A 21,767-nucleotide genomic window follows, 5' to 3' on the forward strand; every position below is an offset into this window, starting at 1 on the left:
GGCTGCTTTTGCCACCCTCCCTTGTCCAGGCTTTGCTCTGCACCGGGCAGAGCCAGAGCTATTTTGGGGGGCGGGCATCAATGGCCAGCCCAACCTGCTCCAGAAGCTCCAGGGTCTTGGCCCTTGAGCACCCAAGGAACCCTCTGGTGAGCAACCAAACATCCAAAGGGCTCCATTTACAACACACCAGGCGCTATTTTAGAGCAGATCCTGACACCACACACCTGCCCCATAAGACAGACTTTTAAGTGTAGTGCTTAAAGATGCAGAGAAACAGTAGCTGGCTTCGCAAAACAGACTAACACCTCCCCAAACCCAACACCACCCAGTTTGAATAACCGCAATATTTAACTATACTGGATTGAAAACTTCTGCAGATTCCCCCATCCTGCATCCCCAGATGCCCCCCAAATTTTTTTAATGAGTCTATATCCCAGCATTCTCGCACAAGATGCCAACTGAGCTGAACTTAAGTGGTATTTTTAGCTTTATTACCCAGTATAATTTTTGCAAAAGTTCAATTTTTCAGATGTTACAGGGAAAAGGGATGAAATGTAAGTTGGGTCTGTTACAAAAGAAAGTTTCTTTTTATAGCATGCCAAAACTTCCACCATTCACATTGAAAGTGAAGTAACCACGATAAGCATTTGGATCTGTATCTAGACCTCACAACCTCGATTAACATTTACCCATATTCATGTGATGGTCAACAGAAAAATAAATTTGGAGAGTCTGAAATATTTGTAAGCCAAAGCAAGATGCTTGGATGACCACACCAGATTAGGCATGTGGTATAGCAGACACCAAGACTTGCAGCTGGGTTTTTTTTCAGTTATATGGAAGAACCAAGGTAACAGGCAGGAGCATGTTGCTGGGTCCTCCTTACCCATCACCCCCAAATTTAGCTGAATCTGACCCACTTCCAACCTAACCGTGTTACTCTGCACTAAGAAATCAAAGCACTGAGAAAACGAAGCAAGCCAAGGCAATGTAACATGCTGCAATAATTTACTAGTCATCAGAAGTGACATTACCCTCTGTACATGCAGGTGCCACAGGCACAATCCAGAAAAGCACACCCAGGAGGACTGATGCAAAACTAACTTCGGAGGCTGCTTTTTGCCTCTGAATTCTCATGGGTTTGTTTCTGCTGAGCACCAAGCCAAACCCATCCCCCTAGGAGAAGAGGGTCCTGTCTGCATCTATGCCCTTATGCATCCAGCACACCGAGGTCTTTCTCCTCTCCCCTAACAATAATGATTTTAGAGAAACAGATTCGCCTCTGTGACTCTGCACTGGTTTTATTCTTAGCCTGACTAAGGCATAAGCATAAAAATAAAATGCTTTGCATAAATCTACTGTAGCAAGGCTCTTATTTCACTTCCAGGCCAGTTTTTTCCAACACCACTGAGCATTAAATGCAGAAGAGAAACTGCGAGAGAGGAGCGTTCTGAGACGAAACAGAAAGTGAGAGTGATGGCCTTCAGAACAGATCAGCTCCTGTGGTTAAAGCACCTACAGCATTTCCAGCCACACAGCACTTGCCTGAGTAGCACCCAAAAACACTGCCAGCCTCCCACGGGAGGCTAAGAAAGAAAACAGGGATATCAGGAGAGCTGTGAGGGGAGCAGACAGGAAAAAAGCAGCTCAGAGTTGCGAGAGGAATGCAGAAAGAGAAACAAAAACAATGAAAGTGGCGCGGAAGAGCAGCAGAAGAGGAAGCGGAGATGCACAGTGGAAATGAGCTCTTCTCACTCCTCCCTTCAGCCTTGGGAGCCACAGACCAAACCTGACCACACAGCTTTATTTTCTACATTGAAGAAAGCCGATGCAACCAGTTACAGCGACATGTAGCTTCACAGAAGTGAGGGAGGTGTGGGGGGGTGTTGTTTAGTGTTTTTAAGATGTCTTTAAAATGCAGGACAGTCCAAGGGAAGAAACCAGAAGGCAAAGGTGCCACTTACATTACCATAACGAAGCTAAACCAGCACAGTGACTGAGCAGTCAGTACCAAGATACAACATAACATTGCCCAGGTCTCACACAGCCCTTCTCCACACCACAACGCTGTGCAAAATACTCGCTTAATGCAGTTTGGATGTCCATGGCCTGGGGGGAAGGCGGAGAGCCAGTACCTTTCATTGCCTGGCTGGAACTCGGAGAGCAGGGATGGCCTCCGCCGCTGCGGTTGCATGATAGACCCCGGCGGGAGGTGGGAAGCAAAATCCCTGGAATGATGCTGGTACTCCAACAGCGCGACGTCCTGCAGAAACAAACACAGAAGAGCTTGTTAGGCTGGTGGCAATTTGCAAGCAAGCATTGAACCCTGAAAACTCAGAAGAAACCATACAGATACTCGCCCTTTGAAGCACTGGGTGCCGGACCACAAAGCTCAGTGCTTTTCCCCCCTCAAAAGGGTTCCCAGTAACCCCCAGTCCCACACCACATTGGGATGGTAGCTCAGCCCCTGGTCCAGCCTGCCTCTGGCCTTTTACTGGGGCTGCTCACAGGCTGGCTCCTGCAATGGGACCCCAGCAAGCTCAACCCAGCCACCCAGCACGCACGCACACAGGGATTTTCAGCATCCAAGCAGTCCTGATGACAACTTCAAATCCAAGAGGGAGAGTATGTAAGAAGAAAATTAAAAGTCACAGGATACTTTCAGCTTCAGTAATCCACACAGCAGCATGGAGAAAAAAAAAAAGAAATCACAAATGTTATCTTGAGAGTGTCCCTTTAAACACAGCTCCCCTGAGCTGAGCTCAAGGGGTTTGAAAGGACAGTTTGCTACTTATTATGTGTACGTCCCTTTTGTTCCTTGACCCTTGGAGAGTACAGTACAGTATGTTCCTGATTTTAATTAAGTAAGAAGCCCTCCTGTTCTGTGCCACAGACTGATTCCAGCAACAGTATTTTAGCAGCTACATTCAACTGCTATTTTTTATTTGCAGATAGATACTTGACCAGAAGACTAATCATCTAATTAACTAAGACCTTCAGCAATGGCATAGAAAGCCCTGTCACAGAATATCCCTGGTAACACTGACACACATTTACATTAGAACCAATCCCACCTGGGAGTCTATTTTGAACAGTTCTCAACTGGAACAAAAAAGCTCCACCTCGCTCAAAAAGAAAAAAAAAAAAATCAGAGTCAAAAAAAACCCCCAAAACTTCAACAGGTAAAATACCACATGCATGCAGTTGGGGGTGTGGGCAGGGGACTCTCAGCCCTAACAGCTGCAACAAATTATTTGATCACATGTAGTGAAGATTGACACACTCCAGCACAAGGAAAGCTGGAGAAGTGCCCCAGCAAGGTGCATGGCAGGCAAAGAAAGGATTTGGGAGCTTAAATAGCAACAATCTGCATCCAGAGAACCCCCTCTCCCAAGCTGTAAGTGAACAGAGCAGCCCAGCACCAGATGCCATGCTCTCCTCCAGCCAGCTACAGAGTAGAAGGGAATATCAAAGCCCAACATCTTTGGCCACCAGAGGGTAAACCAAGATGTTTGCACAGTAGCTTTCTGGAAAGCCAGGAAGAAAAACAGAAATTGTAAGCACTTGGTTTAGGGGAGCCAAGAAAAGCAGATCCCCTACCCCACATTCAGGTGCTCTTGCACAAAAGCTGGAAAGGCCAAATATCAAACAGGGGAAAGGGAATGGTGGTGTCTGATGGCCACCACTTCTCATGCCTAGAAAGGTGCATCAGGTTGTAGAATCAGGTTCACTTCTCCCCAGCATCAGGCAATAGTGTGGTGCTGCTCCTTTTCTGTTCTGACCAATCTGGGGACACACCAGGAACCAGGGCCCTCCGCCAAGCCCCAAACTCCTGGTTTCCACCTCCAGCCTGGCCATTTCAGACCTCAGCCTCTGGGGCAAGGGGTGTCTTCAGACAGGTTCTTGTAACATAAGGAGGGCATTACTGGTATAGCGTCTACTCATCCTCATGGCCATGTTCCATTTTCTGCTATAAATCCAGGCGTTAAGGGAGGATGCTATGCCATGCCACTGCTCTTCCTCCAGTTCTAGAGTCCATCCGTTTAGAACAACATGGGGGGCTGCAGAATAGAATATGCCATCGGTCCAACCACAGATGGGACAAACTCAGACATCTGGAGCGAAGGAGCTCATTAGCTTTTACAGCCCCAGCCAAAGCAGAATTGCTGCCTACGAGTTTCCCCATATTCACACTTGACCTGTTTTTTGTGTTGTTTTTTTTTTTTTTAAAAAAAAAACAAAAATAAAACAAAACAAAACAAAACAAAAAAGAGCAACACAGTGCCTGACATCCACCTACAAAACAAACACACCATGTCTGGGAAGACACACCAATAGGCCCACAACCAGGACCGTCACCTTCTGTGGGCATATAAACAAGAATTACCTGTCTGGGAGGTTCAAAGGCGGTGCCTTTGAGAAAAAAAGAAGGCTCCTGCATGTCCCAAGAACCATCTATTCTTCCTTTTCCCCCTTCCCACACTCAGCTGAGCTTTACCTTTTCCTCCTCTAACCCCTGTCAGAAAACTGCTGGTGGAGCTCAGAGCCTGCAGGCATGGCCCGAAGTGACAGGGAAGCTCGTTACGCCAAGGCCTGTAGCTGGGGTCTTGGATGGCAGACATAGCTCTATGGCTTCCCCACCAAGGGCAAAGCTTGTGAGCACCAGCTCCTGCTTTTCCAGATGTCACCCAATTCACTCTGACCTGCTCCGCTTTGCTCACATCAGCATTTGGTTTTACCAGAAGAAAACATAACCTAAAAATTAGCGAGGAGGATTAAAATTGACAAAATTCTGTGCCATGTGATGAACTGTCAAAGGAACCACGGGAGACCTGGCAAAGACGTAGGTGGATTAATTGCTCAGAAAGTTACTACAGTAAATTGCACTGTGAGCTATGACACTGTTTGTCAAACGCAAATGCCGGAAAGGTTTACGAGCTGCCTTCAGAAGAGGCTTTAATTTTGTTTAGCAGTGTTTTAAAGATATATGCTGGGAGGCACCTTGCTGCCAGCACCGCTGCACCTTCCACACACTGGCAGAGACAAGGGAGCCGTGTCCAGTGGGTGCCACGTGAATTCCCCACTGCTGAGGCACACAGCACAAATGTGATTTAGTCCCCATCCTGACCTAAGATTTCTAGCGCAGCCTTGGCACCTGCTCAAGGGCAGCTGTAAGACACCTGAAATAAAACAACTAAAAAGCTCTACAGCCCCAAGCTACATGTCGCTCCTTTTCCTCTCCCCATTGCTTTGCTGGTTTTTGCTCAATTCTATTTTTTCACTCATCCTCTCCCTCCTCCTCTCTTTGCATCTCTTCCTGCCCTCTGCAAACACTCCTTCCACCCCCCCAAATCTGTTGATGTGTCTGAGTACCTTCTCCAGGGCCCTCAGTTCTCCCATTGCCTCCAGTTGGGACTTGGTTCCTTTTACGCCAACCTTCCTGTTGTTCCTTGTGGTTCGGGTACTCCCACACAAATGTACTTTGTGGAAATTTTGCAGAATTTCATAAATTCAGTAAATGTGAAGAAACAGAAATTAAGGAAGCAAAAAGACCATGGGTAGTCTGGGGCTCTGGGACATCAGCAGATTTGGGGGAGTGGGAGGAGGGTTTGCAGAGGGCAGGAAGAGATGCAAAGAGAAGATGAGCACCTTTTCCACTTCTGATGGTATTAATTAAGTTTCTTTAGTCAGGCGAAGGAAGAGGAATGTTTCCAAAACAAAACCAAAGCAAAGCAACCAAAATCACTCTGGAAGTCTCAACGTCATGACCTTATCATTCTCCTGATAAAACAGCAGCTTTTCAAAATATAACCCCAGGTGAAAGGCACTGCGTCCCCTCTAACCGTGCAGGCAGAGTATAAACAAACAGTGACACGATGCCATGGGAGCAGCCTTGTAAGCAGTTGGAAAGCTTGTCTGAGCAGGGGAGATACAGCCCAGACACAGCCAGCACAGAACTTCCCCAAAATCACTTCTACTGCAGAGCACTGGCGGGAGGATCCCATCCTCCAGCACAGACATTTGTCCCCCAGCATCTCCCCAACACAACCCTGCTACGCACATCCTTGCTCTGGTGCCTCCTGCTCCTGCAACAACCCACCCACCGATACCCGGCCAACCCACACTTGCCCAGGGGCAGCCGGAGCAGGCCTGGGTTAGGAGCAGACCTGGAAAACCACGGAAGTCACCCAGCCAGGAGAGGAAGGTCAGATCCCTGTCGCTGGGAGCAGCTTGACATCCAAGTGCAGTGAAGAGGCTGGGTCATCTCCGCCTTGCAGTCCCAGAAATGCATTGCTGTCTTTGTCCTTCACATGCCACTTGGTGTTACACCATGCCGGACAGCTGCCCTGGCCCAGACCATCAGCCTTGCATGCAAGAAACAGACACTTCAAAACCAGCAAGCCACATGTCCAAAGCTTAGGGTGAAGCCAGCTAACTAAAATTAGAAAAACAAGGAAAATCTACATTATTCAGTTTCAAACTATGTACTTGCACTAGCTCCCGAGTACGTCACCCGAATGAAATCAAATCAGGGAACAAGCTCTTCAGGGCTGAGGCAGCTCAGCCTCACATTGCAGTGCCCCAGCTCCAAGTGACCCACTGAGGCAGGGCTGCACACTGCCGTAAGCAGAAGGGACACGCAGCAGCGATGTGGGGCTGTGCGGCTGCTGCTTTGGAGGCAGGTGATGGGGAGCACAGACAAACAGCTGCTGGTACCATCACCAGAACCGCAGCTCCTCATAACAGATTTCGGGTGCCCACAGCAGAGCATACGCTGCAATTCAGCAGTCAGCTGGAGCCACAGGCACCCAGGGGCAGACTTCAGCATCCCACGTGAACACTGCAAACCCCTGGCATTTACGCAGGGGTCTGATTCCCTCTCCCCTTCATCAGACCCGCTTCAGTCAAAGCCTGACATGGGTGATGCCGAAGACAACAGATCTCATGACCACTGCCTGCTCCGGCGACTGGTGAGGAAGGGTCTTGCAGGAAAAACAACTGAAATGCAGCCCCTTTCTGCCTAAATACAGCCAGAGACCTGCCCTGATGAGAGCTGGCTCCAGCGGGTCTTTCTGAGCAGCTCCTGGCCCCACACCATGAAGAGCCACTGGCTGGGCTGAGCCAGCACTAGCAACATCGCCAAAGACAGACAGACACCGAGAGTGCCTACAGTGCCATAAATCACCCCCGCAGAGCAATGCAGCATAAGGCCAACGTTTAGATAAATGAAATGCTAAACAGCCAAAAGTGGCCTCGTTAAAATACACTTCTTCATGCTGCAGACTGAAGAGGTACTTGGGCCCAGCCAGAGGTGCCGCAAACATCCTTTGCTGCCAGCAAGGAAGGCTGGACATGTCCGCACTGCCCCTGCCTGGGGGTGCTGGGAGGGTGAGCCGGTGAAAGCACTCCCAGTCTCAAGGTCTTTTTGTGTCATTACTTGATTTGGGAGCACCGAGAACGCCATCTCCCTCCCCCTCCTGGTAAATCCTTTGACCCTAAATAACCTAAGTCTATCAGGCTCATTTAGATATGCTAATCAAACTGTCTAAAGCCAGGAGACTGCATGCAGTATTACAGAAAAGCCCTTGGCAACACAAAATGAGAGGCAGTCCCACGGAAAGGAAAAAAAGCTTCCCCCCCGCCTTTTTTTTTTTTTTTTTTAATTTTTTTAAACTTTCAGCCTGCTGCCTTACCTACCATAATAACTCCAGTAAAATCTTCTGTGCTGTCCCCTGACCTCAGGATAACCCCCACACTAAACTAATAACTGCACACAGCCGCACAGCCTTTCTGCCTCTCTCACTTTCTGTTTTGAACACGTGCACTCGCTGGTACGCTTCATTTCTCCTTCCCCTGCTTGCAGTTGTCTGGATCCAGGTTGCCTGACCTCCAACGAGGAGAAAGAAAGGGAGGTTTGAAAGCGATGCTGGAAGCACCCCTGGGTGCTGACCCGCAGCGCACAGAGCCAGACAACACTACGCCATGGCCAACAGCAGCTCTGACCCTGCTCTCCTAGCTCCAGCGCAGAGCACATCCATACAGACAAGGCATCTACCGACTGCTGCATGCAGATGACATTCCCACGGCTGCAAGAATTAGCCCCTGAGAAGAAGACCCCAGAGACACGAGGCCTGCAGAAAGGAAGCCTGGAGCTGGTCTTGCAAGAGAAAGGCAAACTGCTCCTCCTCTCTTCCTCTCACCAGAAGAAAAACAAGTGCAAACACCCAGTGCTTCTGGCTTCCTTGGAAAACAGCTCTAGAGCAAACCCATGGAGACCTACAGTACAGCCAGATGAGCACCTGCAGCGCAGCTCGAGCAGCTTGAAGCATTAGAACCAACCCCCGTCGCTTACCACGTCTTCAGCCGAGAAAGCGACCAGGAGCTCCCCACCGAGTTTCAGTGCAAAGACAGCTTCGCTTAAAAACCACCGGCTCTCGTTTTGCAGTGACGCCGAGGAGAAGCGGCCCCAGGGTCAGCCACCACATCCGCCAGCTGAGCAGGCTCCCCAGCGGAGGGTGGCATCGGAGCAGCAGCCACCTCTAATCACGGCATCGCGCACAAGCAGCGCCTCACCTGTGGAGCTCCCCGGGCACAGGAGCCCTCATCCAGCTACAAGCCGCTGTCCCACGCTGTCCTTGTCACTTTTTACAGGCAGGCAAACAGGCCAGGGCACGGCACATGCTCATCAAGGAGCAAATCCCAGCTCCTTGCCACCTCCACCAAGGATTAGGCTGTGGGCTGTTCATTATGAGCTCGCCCAGTGTTGTATTGCAAATAATTTTTATTTCTTAACAACGTGCTATTTCTGCTGAAGCACTCCCAAGCGTTTAGCCTAAACGAGGCCGATTAATAATGGCGTGGTCCAAATAGTGAGCAAAAAACAATGCCAAAGCAACCCTATTTATTTCACTATTTATAAGTTGTCCCTTACCTAATTTCAGAAGAGGATGCCTGCCCGATCCTGCTGTTCATGAGCAGCACACGTGCCATTCTGGGCACTCCTTTTAACCACAAGGGAATTGATGGGTGAGGGCAGTAGGGCTGGTGACCCCACAAACCGTGACACTGGTGGCACGCAGAGCCAGAGCTGGGCACTTTACAGCTGCTGCCCAGCATGTCCTACACTCCTCTCATCCCCCCCAGCATCTTCCCACAGGCTCTGGGGGATCTGGGGAGCTTGCTTCACCCCACACCTCACCTTCATCCTGGGTGTCCTGGTTTCCACTGGTTTTTCCTGACAGGAGAGGAGAGCTGCTGCAGACAGCACTGCCCAGAGCAGCGCCCGCACCAGCCACGTGCTCCATCCCTTTCCTCCTCCTGCTTTTGTGCTGGTGTTTCCCCAAATCAGAGAATGCCCCTGCGCCTCTTATGCCCAGAGCTATTCCCTATACAATGAAGATGGCCAGAGGGGACACACAAGTCAGAAGGGCCCAACATGGTGGCCAAGACTTGACTGCACAGCCTCGGACCGCAGACCCATCCTGTTCCCTCTGGGAAGCCTATGGCAGGTCGAGCTTCCCACACCCCCGGGAACATGAAGCCAGCACAGAGCAGCATATCCCAACTTGAAATCTGCAAGGGCATCTGACCATCCAGCAATTAATTTTTGCAATAAGCTGCTGCTTGAGCCCCTTGACACAACCCTGACTGCAGCAGGAGGCTGCCACCTGCAAGCCAAGCAGACCAACTCCCCAGTACAAGATGGGGTGGCCAAAGCGGCACAGCCACCACTCTGGTGGCTTTGCCAGAGACAGAGATGGCCCCCACCCCTGCTCTGCACACCCTGAACTTTGAGAAAAGAAGTTGCTTTAAATGTCTTTCTGCCAGCAGCGAGCATGACCTATTTTAGCAATAAAAAGAAAAGCTCTCTGGTGCCTGGATACCCCTTGGCGCTGGCAGCACAGCAGTTGCTCATCAGACCGAGAAATGCACTTTCTCGCCTTTGCCTGGAGAAAATAATTTTTCCCAAAGCTGATCCAGGTAAGAGGAAGGGGGAAGGTTTGGGAGGAACCAGGGCGGTAGCAGAGCCATCGCTGCATGAGGTCCAGAGACAGCACGGACTGTGGGGGGACCAGCTTGGCGTACAGCCCATCACCCTCAGGCCCCCCAGCAAAGAGGAGCCATCCTCTGCTACAGAAAAACCTCCACTGAAGTGCAAAGGAGGTAGTTATTGATCAAAACAGGTTGTCTACAAGTACACTGCTGTCTGCCTCACTTCCTCCCCAAAACCCCAAGAGGAGCTCACTGCAGATTTAAAAAACAAAAACAAAACAAAACCCCCAAAAAAACCCCCACACACCAAAAGACCAACAAACAACAACTCTTTTACAATCAGCTCTACTGTTGAAGATAACGTCAGTAATAAAAACCTGGCTGAATATATGCATTTTTATCTTGCCTACGGGGATGCAACATGTGCTGAAAAGACAAATGCCCTTATTGTTCTGACACAGTCTCATTGCCACCCATCTCTCAGAAGCTGCTGACTTGGCCTTTTGTTTTAGGAGGTGACCACACTGCGCGTGGCCCCTTCTTGGAAGGCATTGATTTCTGCTGCCATGCCTGCACTGAGGCCACATCTGCTGCCAGCACCATTAGCGTCTGTACCAGCTGCACAGTAATGCATCCTTCCCGACGCCCTCTCCCCCGCCTCTCCAGCAAGCCGGGGCTGTCAGCAGCGTTTAGCTGTCCTGTCTGAATATGCCATTCATGGAGAAGAAGTCACGTCTCGGTGGGGGCAGCTCTCAGCTGTTGTGGCTTCCCAGTCATCTGACCGGTGCCGGGTGCTGGAGCCAGCCGCCAGCCCTCTCCCCAGCAGCCAGAGGTGCCCGCAGAGCAGTGGCGCATTCATTACAGTGCTGCTTTTGAGCCTCTCTCCATCACAAGACTTTTGTCCCAGCCTCATCCAGGCGCCTTTGAGCCAAGAATGACCCGTCTGCCCTTTCTCCGCTCCCCACGCCTGGCGCTCTGCTTCCTGGAGCCACTTGTGGTCACGAACACCCATGCGGGATGAGCAGCTCTCTTCACACAACAAACCCCAAACTTCCACCTTAAAAGCACGTTTTGCTCATCATCGCATCTCTTCTGCAGTGGAGTCCCCCACCTTCTCCTACCACACACGCTCCCACACAACACCCATAACCTATCTCTGCAGGTCCATGTAGGACCCTTTCGCCTTTCCCGCACTCGGCTCTCCTACACTTCCTCACACCTCCACAGCAAATCCTTCAGTTCAAAGAACCCGACTTGCTCAGTATTTTGAATAAACGTGGTGACAGCAACAACCAGCAAAAGCCCCCAGTCTTGCAGAAAGTGTCTCCAGGGGCTGGTGGGGCAACGCAGGCAGAGTCAGACTAGGAGTGCAGGCAAAGGCTTTATGTCTCCAAAAGTGGCTTCAGTGGGTGTCTACCTTTGCCAAACCGCATACGCAGCAAAAGTTCTTTCTTCCCCTGTGGATTTACAATCTTGAGATCAACCAAAAGCAAAGCATCACCCTCTGCATCAAAGCATATCCAAAAAACAAGTTAGGGAGCAACCACAGTAGAATAGCTTGCAGAAAAAGAACTGTTTTGGATAAAGGCTCTATCCTATGGAAAATGAGCTTTAAATCAAACTGCTGTAAGCCAACTCCTCCTTCCTGGCAATGCGAGAGACACCCCAGGGCAGGGAATTAGGTGTCCTGTTCTTTCACCTTCGTGCTCTCCCAGTCCCATGGCAGAAAGCCAATTCTCCCAAATCCACCGCTGAGCTGCTCAGAGCTCATGCAGTCCTTCACTGGAAAGGTACTCAAGAGAGGTCATGCCGAGTTCTCGTGACAGACCCGATCAGAGTCAGTATTTCCAAGGTACATTTTGATTTTCAAGGCATTCCTTAAAACATTAGCTGGAGCCTGGCAGGCAGAATTCAGGATGCTAATCTCTGGCACCAACCGCCCCCCGCTCAGCTGCGCAGCTGGTAGCAGGAGGCTTTTCTTTGCGCTCGGAGGTGGTTGGAGAAGGCTCTTCACAGCCTGGGGGATTTCAGCATTTGGCACCGTAAACTCTTCCGTTCTGCAAGTTCCTGGAGCACCGACACAGACTGGCATTTTGCTTCCAGCAGATAAAAGTGTGAATAACTACTCCAAGGAAAACCAACACAGCAGCAAAGGCACCATGTGCTGTAATGCAAAATACACTGCCTCTCTGCAGGCTTACCTGGTGTCACCTTGCCACGCTGATCATGTCACTGTGGAAAGGAGCTAGCTCCTGCCATCTCGGGAGCCTGCATCTCCTTACAGCACCTTCCACAGCAGGATGCTGGGTTTAACTTGCCCTGCTCAAACTGTTGGGAGGAGGAGTCTGGGCAAGGAAGGCACTCAATTCCCTCCAGGCCACCACTTGGCTAAGACACCAAATCAACACACAAGCTTGCACCAACCTCTTGTCTCTGGTTCAGACAGACAAGGAATTTATTTATCATGGGCCAAAAAAAGTGAGCGATCAGGCCGGGACGCTCCTGCGCAAGTGCCGTTTTGCAGGCGGGGAGTTTAATGAAGGAACTACAGAGCTGCTTCCAGACAGGAGAGGTGGCATGGAAGGAAGCAAGAAGGTCTCCAAGCTGGAGCAGAGCGGTTAAGGAGAGGGTTAAGCTCACCTTTCCTTCTCAGCTGAAGCAGTGCACAGGGAATGCAGGCAAACAGTGTGCAGGAGGCATGCCGAGCACCTCTTGTTTTGCAGGGAGGGGATTCAAGTGATGATGGAGTATCGATTTCATATGCATGTGCACGCACCCCAATCCTACCAATCCCCAAACCTATTTAGTTTCTCTGGTAGGTAAGACACTAAAAGCACCCCAAAAGCAGAAGCTGTTTTGGCACAGAGGCTACTGACCCCCAGGATTGCCTGCAGCTGATACCGCCCTCCCAGAAACCTCAGCCTGCATCCAAAGCCGCATCATTCCTGCAGCTCTGAAATGTCAGGGCACTAACAGGAGAACTATGACTGGTAAGGAGGGCACAGCAAGAAACTAGATCCACACAGGAGAAAGAGAGGGGAGCCCTTCTGTCCCCAGGGAATATTATTGATCACAAAGAGGCTTTAAAAGGAAAGGGGGACATGTACTACGCAGGGAAATTGATCTGTTTACAGAAAATATCTGCAGGTTGCCTGAAAATGAATATCCTTCACGCGAAAGTTTCCTTTGAGAGAGCATGAACTTCCGACACATTAGAAGGTTAAGAGCTTAAGTAAAGTGTTTTTTCACCTTTAGCTAAAGGTCACGGAGCATTCAAACAATTCCTCCGTTCCCAAGCTGAACATAACAGAAGTCAACTAAGCACCCCAACATTACAGCTAATGAATATGGAAAACAAAAACATTCTCCTGCAGTTTGGCCAACAACCACTCAGTGCTCTTCAGAAGAAACTGCTCATTATTGGTGATTTTAGTTTTACCTAAAGAAAGTCAAACAAACCAGAACCTTTACATCAAGCTTCCTTGTCCCCTTTAAAACCATGCACACTTGTCAAAGTTTTTTTACAATTATTTTTTTAGTAAGATGGAATTAAATCTAGGGTCATTATAAAATACCACACCATTTTTGCATCCAACCTCCCTGAAAGCTGTTGGGACCTGAGGTCCCAGTGAGGAGAAGGACACCCCGATACAGTTGGGGATAAACCCACCCTGCTGAAGAGCCCGTTTGCTGCATCACCCATCAGAGCTCAGTCTGGATCAGACCCATGGGGTTCACAGCCCTGCCCAAAGCTGGCACCTAAGAGTGAAACCAGCCAACAAACATCCTCACTCAACCGGTACTGGATCTTCTCTGCCAGCTCCAAACTCAGCAGTAACTCCTGGAATGCGCTGCTGGGAGATGGTGCCCATATGTACAAAGCATATTTCTGTGCATTCACTTGAAATACATCTTTTTCCCCATTTTGTTGGATATTGCCTTGGGTTTTATACAATGGGAGAAGAAAAATGCCCAAGAGTTCTTCCACTGCCTTCTGCCCCTTCACAACGTCCCCTCTCACTTGCCTCATCTGTGAAATCAAACAGCTGCAATCCTTTAAATCACTTTTCATAAAGTGTCTCCAAGCCTAAAATAATGTCACGGCTCATTTCTGAGCTCAGTATTCCTGCAGCGCCGCATTTCCCTGGTGCGACTGTCACAGTTGGACTGTGATTATTTATTTATATTATAATAGCATTTGCAGCCCTGCTGTGCTCAGCCCTACGCACACACCCAGGAGGTGACCCAGGGCGTTTCCACCACCAGGATAAGGATCCCTAGGCTGACAAATTCCCAGTTCTCAGGAAAGGATGTCATAGAACACAGCAAACCAGAATCAAAATCTAATTAGATGCAAGATATGCTCGTGTCAGGTTGGTTTTGGCCTCTCTTGCTTTCTTCCAAACCAGCTCTCACTGTGCAAACACACCCCATGACAAAACTGACCTGGCCAAGACATGCAAGCAAATACCACTTTTAATATTAAACAGCGGAGCAACTTCAAAGCAACCAGGCTCTCCTCTCCCAAGCAATCCCACCAGAGAGCCGCTCTAGCCCCAGAGCCATGGCCAGGTTCCAGCTCACGGCGCCGCCGAGCAGGAGACACGTGTTTGCAAACAGCTGAGGGTGGCAGGGCAGATCATGCAGGGACACGCTTGAAGAAACGCTCTGCCTACCCTCACCAGGAGAGGCAAGGTGCATTCTGTTTGTGTGGGGCTGGCACACTTCTACTGACAGGAGCCTTTTGGCTTTCCATCCAAAACACTCTCAGCCCGGACCTCTCCTTCATCCAGACACCTAAAAGGTATCACGTAACTTTGGAAGATTACATGCGGCTGTAAAAATAGCTTCTAGAAGCGAACGCCAGCAACTTCTTCCAACATTAATACGATAGAATAGAAACACTATTCACACTACCCAGAGAGCAGGGCAGGTTGGAGAAACCCTGAGCTCCATCTGACTTGAAAACAACTGCCCCGCTTGGTTCAGTCTGCTGTTGCGACACTAAGGCAAGCAACTGGGGTTTGCAGGAGACGAGGACTCAACACCCCAAGGCTAGGAGCCTTTCGCACTCCTCCAAAATCTATCTCCACATTGGGTATTGAGGTTTCTTTGGTTTGTTTTTAAATCGTGGCTTTGCAACAAATGCAGGTCTCGCTCACCTGGTCACATCCTCCTTCTGCTTGAGTTTCTGATAAAGAACAAACTGGGATTTTCTTCTTGAGACAAATGCCCTTGTTCTTCCCAGCTCCCAAATAAACACGCTCACACCGATGGAAGCAAGACTCCCATAAATCGAACCAGGTCAGCGTGTCTCATACCCTGGATGAAAAGCTTCTTTGTGCAGAAGCACGCAGGCCCCAAGCGATCTAGATGAGCCAGCTAACGCAGCCAAAAGCTCGTCCTGTGCCCTGCTTAACGTTTCTATTTCAAAGCCTTTCCAAGCTCTGGCTCTGCTCACCATGCCACTCTGCTGAAGCCCAGGAAAGAGGGCAGATGAGGGAATTTCACCCCTTCATTGACACTTCATGGGTTTCCAGGCTTTCAAGTCAAACCCCAAAATCATCACAGCACAGATTTTACCATTCAATAGCTGTCACTGTCAGAAACATAACCCCGAGACAAGGTCTCCTCACTGACAAGCTTACAGGTGCCTTCCTGCCTGTGGCCACCTCACTGTAACCCACCAAGAAGCAGCTCTAAAGAGCTGCCTTGCAAGCATGTGCCACACTCCAGCACCTAATAAGATTCATTTAAGCAGCTTCAGCTGACTAAAGCTGTTCCACTGAGGAGAGTTTTTTCCATTAAGGTCTTAACCCTAAAATATTCAACCACCCAGGATGAGCAAGCAGACACATACATGAGTGACGTAGCACAGAAAGGAGAGGCTGGATCCAGGTGTATTAACCTGTGCAAGCTCCGGTGCGTTCAACAAAACACAGCCGACAAAAAATCACCACCAGTTTATGTCTTGATCCAAGAGAAGACAAGACTACAGGTCAAAGGTAAGAGGGGGGAAAAAGTAGGGAAGGACAAAGTGGGAAAAAAAGAAAATCAGCAGCTCAGTTTTCTTTTTGCTCCCCAGGAGTGCCACCACCAGCCAGGAACTCCAGGTAGAGGGGCAGGTCTCCTGACCGAAGGACAGGCGGCAGGTTCGCCCGCGGCAGTCTGCCTGGAAATCAGGAGAGCTCTCCCGTGGGTGTGAGGAGCAAGGACCGGGCTCACTGGGAAGAGGTGAGCCCACGCGCAGGAGAGGATGCTCATTCCCCTGTGATTCAGCGCTAAGGAAAGGCCGTGCAGAAGAGGGCTGGAGGCCACATGCTCCTGCTCCACATGGATGGCCAACCTTCCCCTCTCCCCCCAGGCTGGTTGCTCCATCCAACCAAGGTTGCTCTTGCCAGGAAGACAAACAGACTTGGGTGCTCAGAAGTGATGAGCCAGAGCCCACAAGCACCACCACAGCAAGTGCCAGGAAGAGGATGGAAAGGGAGAGAAAAGCTGAAAGCACCATATGGAGAAACAAAAGAGGATCCCACGAGAGAGGAACGATGAAATCCCGTACCACAGGCACGGAAACAGTCTGATTTCTCTGTAACAGCCACATCCGAGACCAGCACAGCTGAACCACTGCCCCAGCGATGGGGACGCACCATGCAGCTCCTACCCTGCGAGCGGGTAGGGAAGGAAAGTCTCTTGCCTTACCGCATGTGGTCGAGCAATCTGAACCGGATAGGACATGGCGTGCGGGGGGTAGCGTGGCTCGGCAGCACGCCAGCTCTGTGTCACGGGCTGCGTAGATCCAGACATGTCGGATGAGCAGGTGCGGCGGTCGCTGCTTCCAAATCACCAAGAAAGGATTAGGAGAGCCAAGAGCTCCTCTTCATCATGAGTGTGCTTTCCAGGTCACGCAACATCTAGAAGCAAACGGGAAAGCAGCAGGTTAAAATTAAGCCAACCATGGTTCCACAACACAACTGAACATCAAGCCTTGGGTGATCACCAAAACCTGACTGCCCTCGCAACTCTCCAGCAGGCCCGTTTTCCACTTTGCAAACACCACGGCCAAGTTTTTGCTGTGGATTACTCCTATCACAGGGAAGTCCAAATACAAGATTAGCCCAAATTAATCCCATCCGATTGCCCTGGAAAGCCTTCCCCCAGCACCAGCAGGACCAGGCCTGCAAACCGCCAGCAATTTATTTGGGCCCTGTTGACCTATGTCTCCAAGTCTCTTGGAGATGAGTATTTTTTTTGGGGGGGAGGACTTAGTTCCCAAAAACACAAGCTAGAGTTTTGGTACTTCAATGCAAGGTCCAAAGGCACAAGGTCCATCCTTCAGCCCATCCCTTTCCCCATTCACGCTCTCACACATCCGCACACATTTCTTTCAGTGCCCTCATTTCCAAGCTGTGGCCATTTTTGCAGCCACCTGCAGGTAAACACTGATCTATGCCAGGAGGGACAACAGACACCAACCTCCCCAGCAGCCACATCCACCCACGGGGCTACACTAAAACCCAATCCTAAAGCACACCACACACCTCCAGTGCCACCTAAATCAGCCTTTCCGATTAGGACCAAGAGCCAGAGAAGACGCCATGGCCCTGAGGGTATTTTCACAAACACCCCTGTCACCCACACATTCGCTTCTTTAATATGTGTTGCAATTCCTTTCACAGCTGTAACAAAATCAGGAAAACCAATGAAATAGGAGGACTCCCCTCAGCCCCAAGAGAAGATTTACAAGTTACTAATTTTTATAGATACTTCACATAGTTTGTTTGGTGAGGATTTTAAGCCTCCTGGTTTTTGTCTGGATTTCAAGGAAAAAAGTAACAAATGTTTAAGTGCTGCCCTTCATCACTGCCAGTTTAAGGTGCATTAACTATTATTCTTGTATTAATGGTCAGTTATACAAAGCATAAATTCCCACTGCTGACCTGGGCTTGGGGGATGCTGCCAGGACTGACTCCGAGCAGGGAGAGCCCCAGCTCCCCATCTCTCCCTCCCCAGGACCTGTTCTCCACCCCACGCAATGCTGAGCACACTCACACGCCTCCTCCCCAGCAAAGGTAGACATTAACATATAGATTTGTGCAAGGTTTTTGGCAGTATCAAAATCTTTCATCAACACACTGGGAGCAGCAAAGAAAGCTTCCAGCGCTGTGAGCTCCCCAGCAGCATCTCCCTACACTCTCATGGTCTCTGCTGCACGAGGAACACAGCCAGCCCAAGCCAACGCAATTTCAACCGAAACAGCAGTTGGCATGTACAAAAACCAAAAGGGGGTGGGAAAGGCAGAGGGGAAAAAAGAAAAAAAAAAAGAAAAAGAAAAAAAAAAAAAGAGGAAGTTTTTGTCTTTTTCTTTTTTTCCCCCGCCTGTGAGACCACAGATCAGCCCGTGCTGATAAACCACTTGCTATCTGCTGCAGGCAGGCACAAGACCACCTAGGTGGTTTGCCTGCATCCACGCACAACTCACCAGCCAGAAATAAAATCAAACCAAGGCAACGGTCCCCACCAGGCTGGGCACAAGAAGCAGGGCAACAACAGCAAGAGGAAAGCAGCCTAAGGAAGCCACCTTACAAAGAGGTCAAATTTTACAAAAATAGTATTTTTCACCAAATTCCCATTAAGGCCTAAGGGCGACAGCCATGCAGAGACATCTCCATGCTCCTGCCGAGAGTCAGCCAAGCCTCTTTGGCAAAAGGTATTTTGCCAAGTTACGTACAGGAAAACACACAGCAGGGTTTGGCTCTCAGGGCAGGGAGAGAAGAGACAACCAGGTCTCCTCCTGCTTTCAAGCTGACTCCCTGCACAGGAGCTGGGATTCCCCCCGGGTCCTGCACCCACACATCCCTGCTGAGCCCCAGGGCACCTTACCTGCCACCCTGGTCCCGGGAAGCACCGGTGGCCCAGGAACAGCCTGGCTCTCACGCGATGGGGACAGCCTCCCCACACAGGAGCTTGGTGTGCTCGGTGCAATCCACCCCCGGGCAGGAAAGCCCCTGCACACGCGGGGGAATTCAGAGGCAGCCAGAACGCAACCAGTGCGTATTTACACTTCCAGTATGACTACCCCACTTCCCTTCGTGCTTCCGACTGGATGGGATTTTAATCACCGATTCCCACCCAAAGCTGGGGGCCGTGCAGGGAGCATGCGGTTGAACATCCACTCTGCTCACCCTCCGGGGACACGCCACCACCCTCCCAGCTCTCCTGCAGCCCACGTACGCTTCTATAGGGGTAAACCCTCCCTGCAGCTGCCAAGGACGCCGTGCACAATGCTCTCAAGGGCTCTAAAAGCTCGCTGGGATCTGCAGAAGTTTAAGGTACTTTCCTAATAACGGATTCAAACTTGGACATCTTGGCTTGCAGCCACCTACAAGTTAATTAGCACATATATATATATATACACACACATGCATGTATATACACACACTCCAAGATGGGGGGGGCCCAGAGCCCTTAGCAGCTTTCAGCAAGCCAACTACTTCCATGGGAGCCCAGCAGGTAGACCATGGCGTGGGCAGCTGCCTACAGTAAAAGAAATGGGAAGATATTTCTTTTTTTTTAAACTCTTCAGATCAGAAGTTCAGCTTTAAAACTCAGCATCAAGTGCAAAGCCTCACGGTGTCAACCTCTAAAACAGTTTAAAAGATTTTTGCATCTGTCTGTGCAACCAGAAAAAAGTTAACTCTCTAGTACTAGAGAGACACACAAACACACGGTGAAATTACAGGGGCCAACAAAACCATCCTATGCCAAGGCACAAGGCACACTGCCTGCAAGCTCTGCTGCACTGGTGATGTGCACTAACTACATGCTAGCAGAACCACAAGAGGTTTTTTCCTTACTAAGGGCAGCAAGCTACCTCTGCCTCAACAAGAAGCGCTGGAAAGCCAAGAGTAAAAATCACGTGCTTGCAAACAGGCAAAGCACACTGCCCATGCATTTCCACACATGCAAACCATGGAGCAGCAGGTCATCAGCAAGATCTCAGCGCAAGTCTAAGGCCCTGGATGATCTCCACTGCAGCTGGACTGTGGGCTGGAGCCAAATGAGGTCACCAAAGCACTGGGGCAGCTCCACAGATGCCATGGCCTTAAATCCCATTTTTATGCTCCATGTGTAAATCCCATTTTATGCTCCATGCTCCAGGAAGGAGGACGGTCCATGGCCAGCCAGCAGCAGGGCTGTGGGTGCTCCCACTGGGGAGCAAAGTGGTAGCATAACATCCCTCTGGAGATGTACAGGTGCTGCTTCAGAGCTGGGCACAGCTGGGACACTGCTTGGTTACCTATCCCCAGCAAAAGATACCAGGGTTCCTCCTCATCCACAACCCTTTATTAATTATTTTTGAGAGAGGAACACAAACAATAGGAGCAGATTAATGGAAGTAAAAGAGAAATAGCGGAGCCAAGCTCTTTAAAGATTTAAGATCGAACTGTTTGGTTCCTACTTTTCCTCAACTGATTTTGATGAGGAACAGACATTGTCTCACCGGAAAAGTATTTCCCCCCCAGTTGGAGTCTCCATCAGAGACTGTTTTATCCGCAGACCTGCGTTAGCCATTACAGCACTAGGTATGAGGAGATTTACAGTCTCTGATTAAGAACAGGAGAAAGCTGGAGGTTACCGGCAAACCCAGCACCAGGGCTACAACATGAACCTGTGGAAGAGGCAAGAGCCCACAGAGGCTCTGGCACCCACTCATTTCCACCTGTCTGGGAGACTCCCAGGATCCTGACCCACCGCTGATGCCTTCAAAAACTCCCCCCTCCTCCCCCCTGCCAAATCCACGCAGCAAAGCACAGCTACCCTGCTCCTCTGTTCCTCCTCTTTGTGTGCCATTTACTGAAATCATTTCCCCATCACCTGCTCTCCCTAGCTTACACCACGAAAGCACTCTAAAAGCCACTGCAAGTTGCTGCAGGCTTACCGGCACGCAGAGGAGCCCTGCCCGCGCGCCCAGCTGCCCGAGCGCCTGCCACCTCCCAGCAGCATCCACCAGCTCTGGCACAGCCCGTGCTAATGGTGTGTACGGCACCGGGCCAAGCAGACTCGTGTCCAGCCCAAAAGATGGGCACAGACAAGCTCACGACGCCCCGCAGCCATCTACAGGTTCACAGTCAACACCACCCAGACACAGGGCTGAACGCCTCTGTGCTCGTCCTTCAGCCCAGCTCCTGACCGCGGCAAAATACAGTCAGGACCATGCAAAAACCCTACAGGTCTAAATTTGCAGTCAAATTGAGTTGCAAAAAATTTAGTTAACATCATTCAACACACTTGTTGCTCTTCAAAGTTAGAGCCAACCCTCCTGATCAGCTCTGTACTCCTCAGGGAGAGCAGGATTCCCAGGTGAGGTCCCTGGCTTGCCACTGACACAACATAAATCTGGGCGAGTTGCCGTAATTACCCCATGCCTTAGTTCATCTGTCTGAAAAGTGAGAACAACAAGACACTCCCAGCTCACAGAAAATACCAGTTCACCCATCCTCAGAAGAGTTTTAAAGATCCTAATGAAAACACACTGCTTAAGTTCAAAATAAACTTTTGTTTTGTTTTTTTTTAAGCAAGCACATGCTGAAATAAGATTAGCAGATTATGTTGTTACTTAAATCCAGAGCAATGTTACTCAACTTGTGGCCTACCGAGCATGGATGATCTACAGAAGACGTTAGGAGGTAGCCCACAAAAAGACTGCAAAAGACCTTACTAAAAGGCAACAGCTAGTACCACCATACTGCGCAGACAAGACAAATAAACGA

The 21,767-nt window shown here is 49.9% G+C and overlaps 1 protein-coding gene across 16 annotated transcripts in view; it reads right to left on the reverse strand.

Moving 5' to 3' along the window:
* NCOR2 (nuclear receptor corepressor 2) overlaps nucleotides 1-21,767 on the reverse strand; it is a 257,821-nt gene that overhangs the window by 164,664 nt on the left and 71,390 nt on the right. For 15 of the 16 annotated variants that reach the window (XM_049804508.1, XM_049804507.1, XM_049804498.1 and 12 more), the window contains exons 2-3: nucleotides 16,696-16,907; nucleotides 2,136-2,263 (exon numbers count right to left, since the gene is read on the reverse strand). In XM_049804508.1, coding sequence (XP_049660465.1) covers nucleotides 2,136-2,263; nucleotides 16,696-16,800 — 233 coding nt within the window. In that variant the 5' untranslated portion in view covers nucleotides 16,801-16,907. Of the gene's footprint in view, nucleotides 1-2,135; nucleotides 2,264-12,194; nucleotides 12,274-16,695; nucleotides 16,908-21,767 lie in introns of those variants that run through there. The other variant, XM_049804502.1, reaches the window with a different exon arrangement.

The sequence above is a fragment of the Accipiter gentilis genome, chromosome 7 (assembly GCF_929443795.1).
Source record: "Accipiter gentilis chromosome 7, bAccGen1.1, whole genome shotgun sequence".
In the NCBI taxonomy this organism is placed as follows: domain Eukaryota; kingdom Metazoa; phylum Chordata; class Aves; order Accipitriformes; family Accipitridae; genus Astur; species Astur gentilis.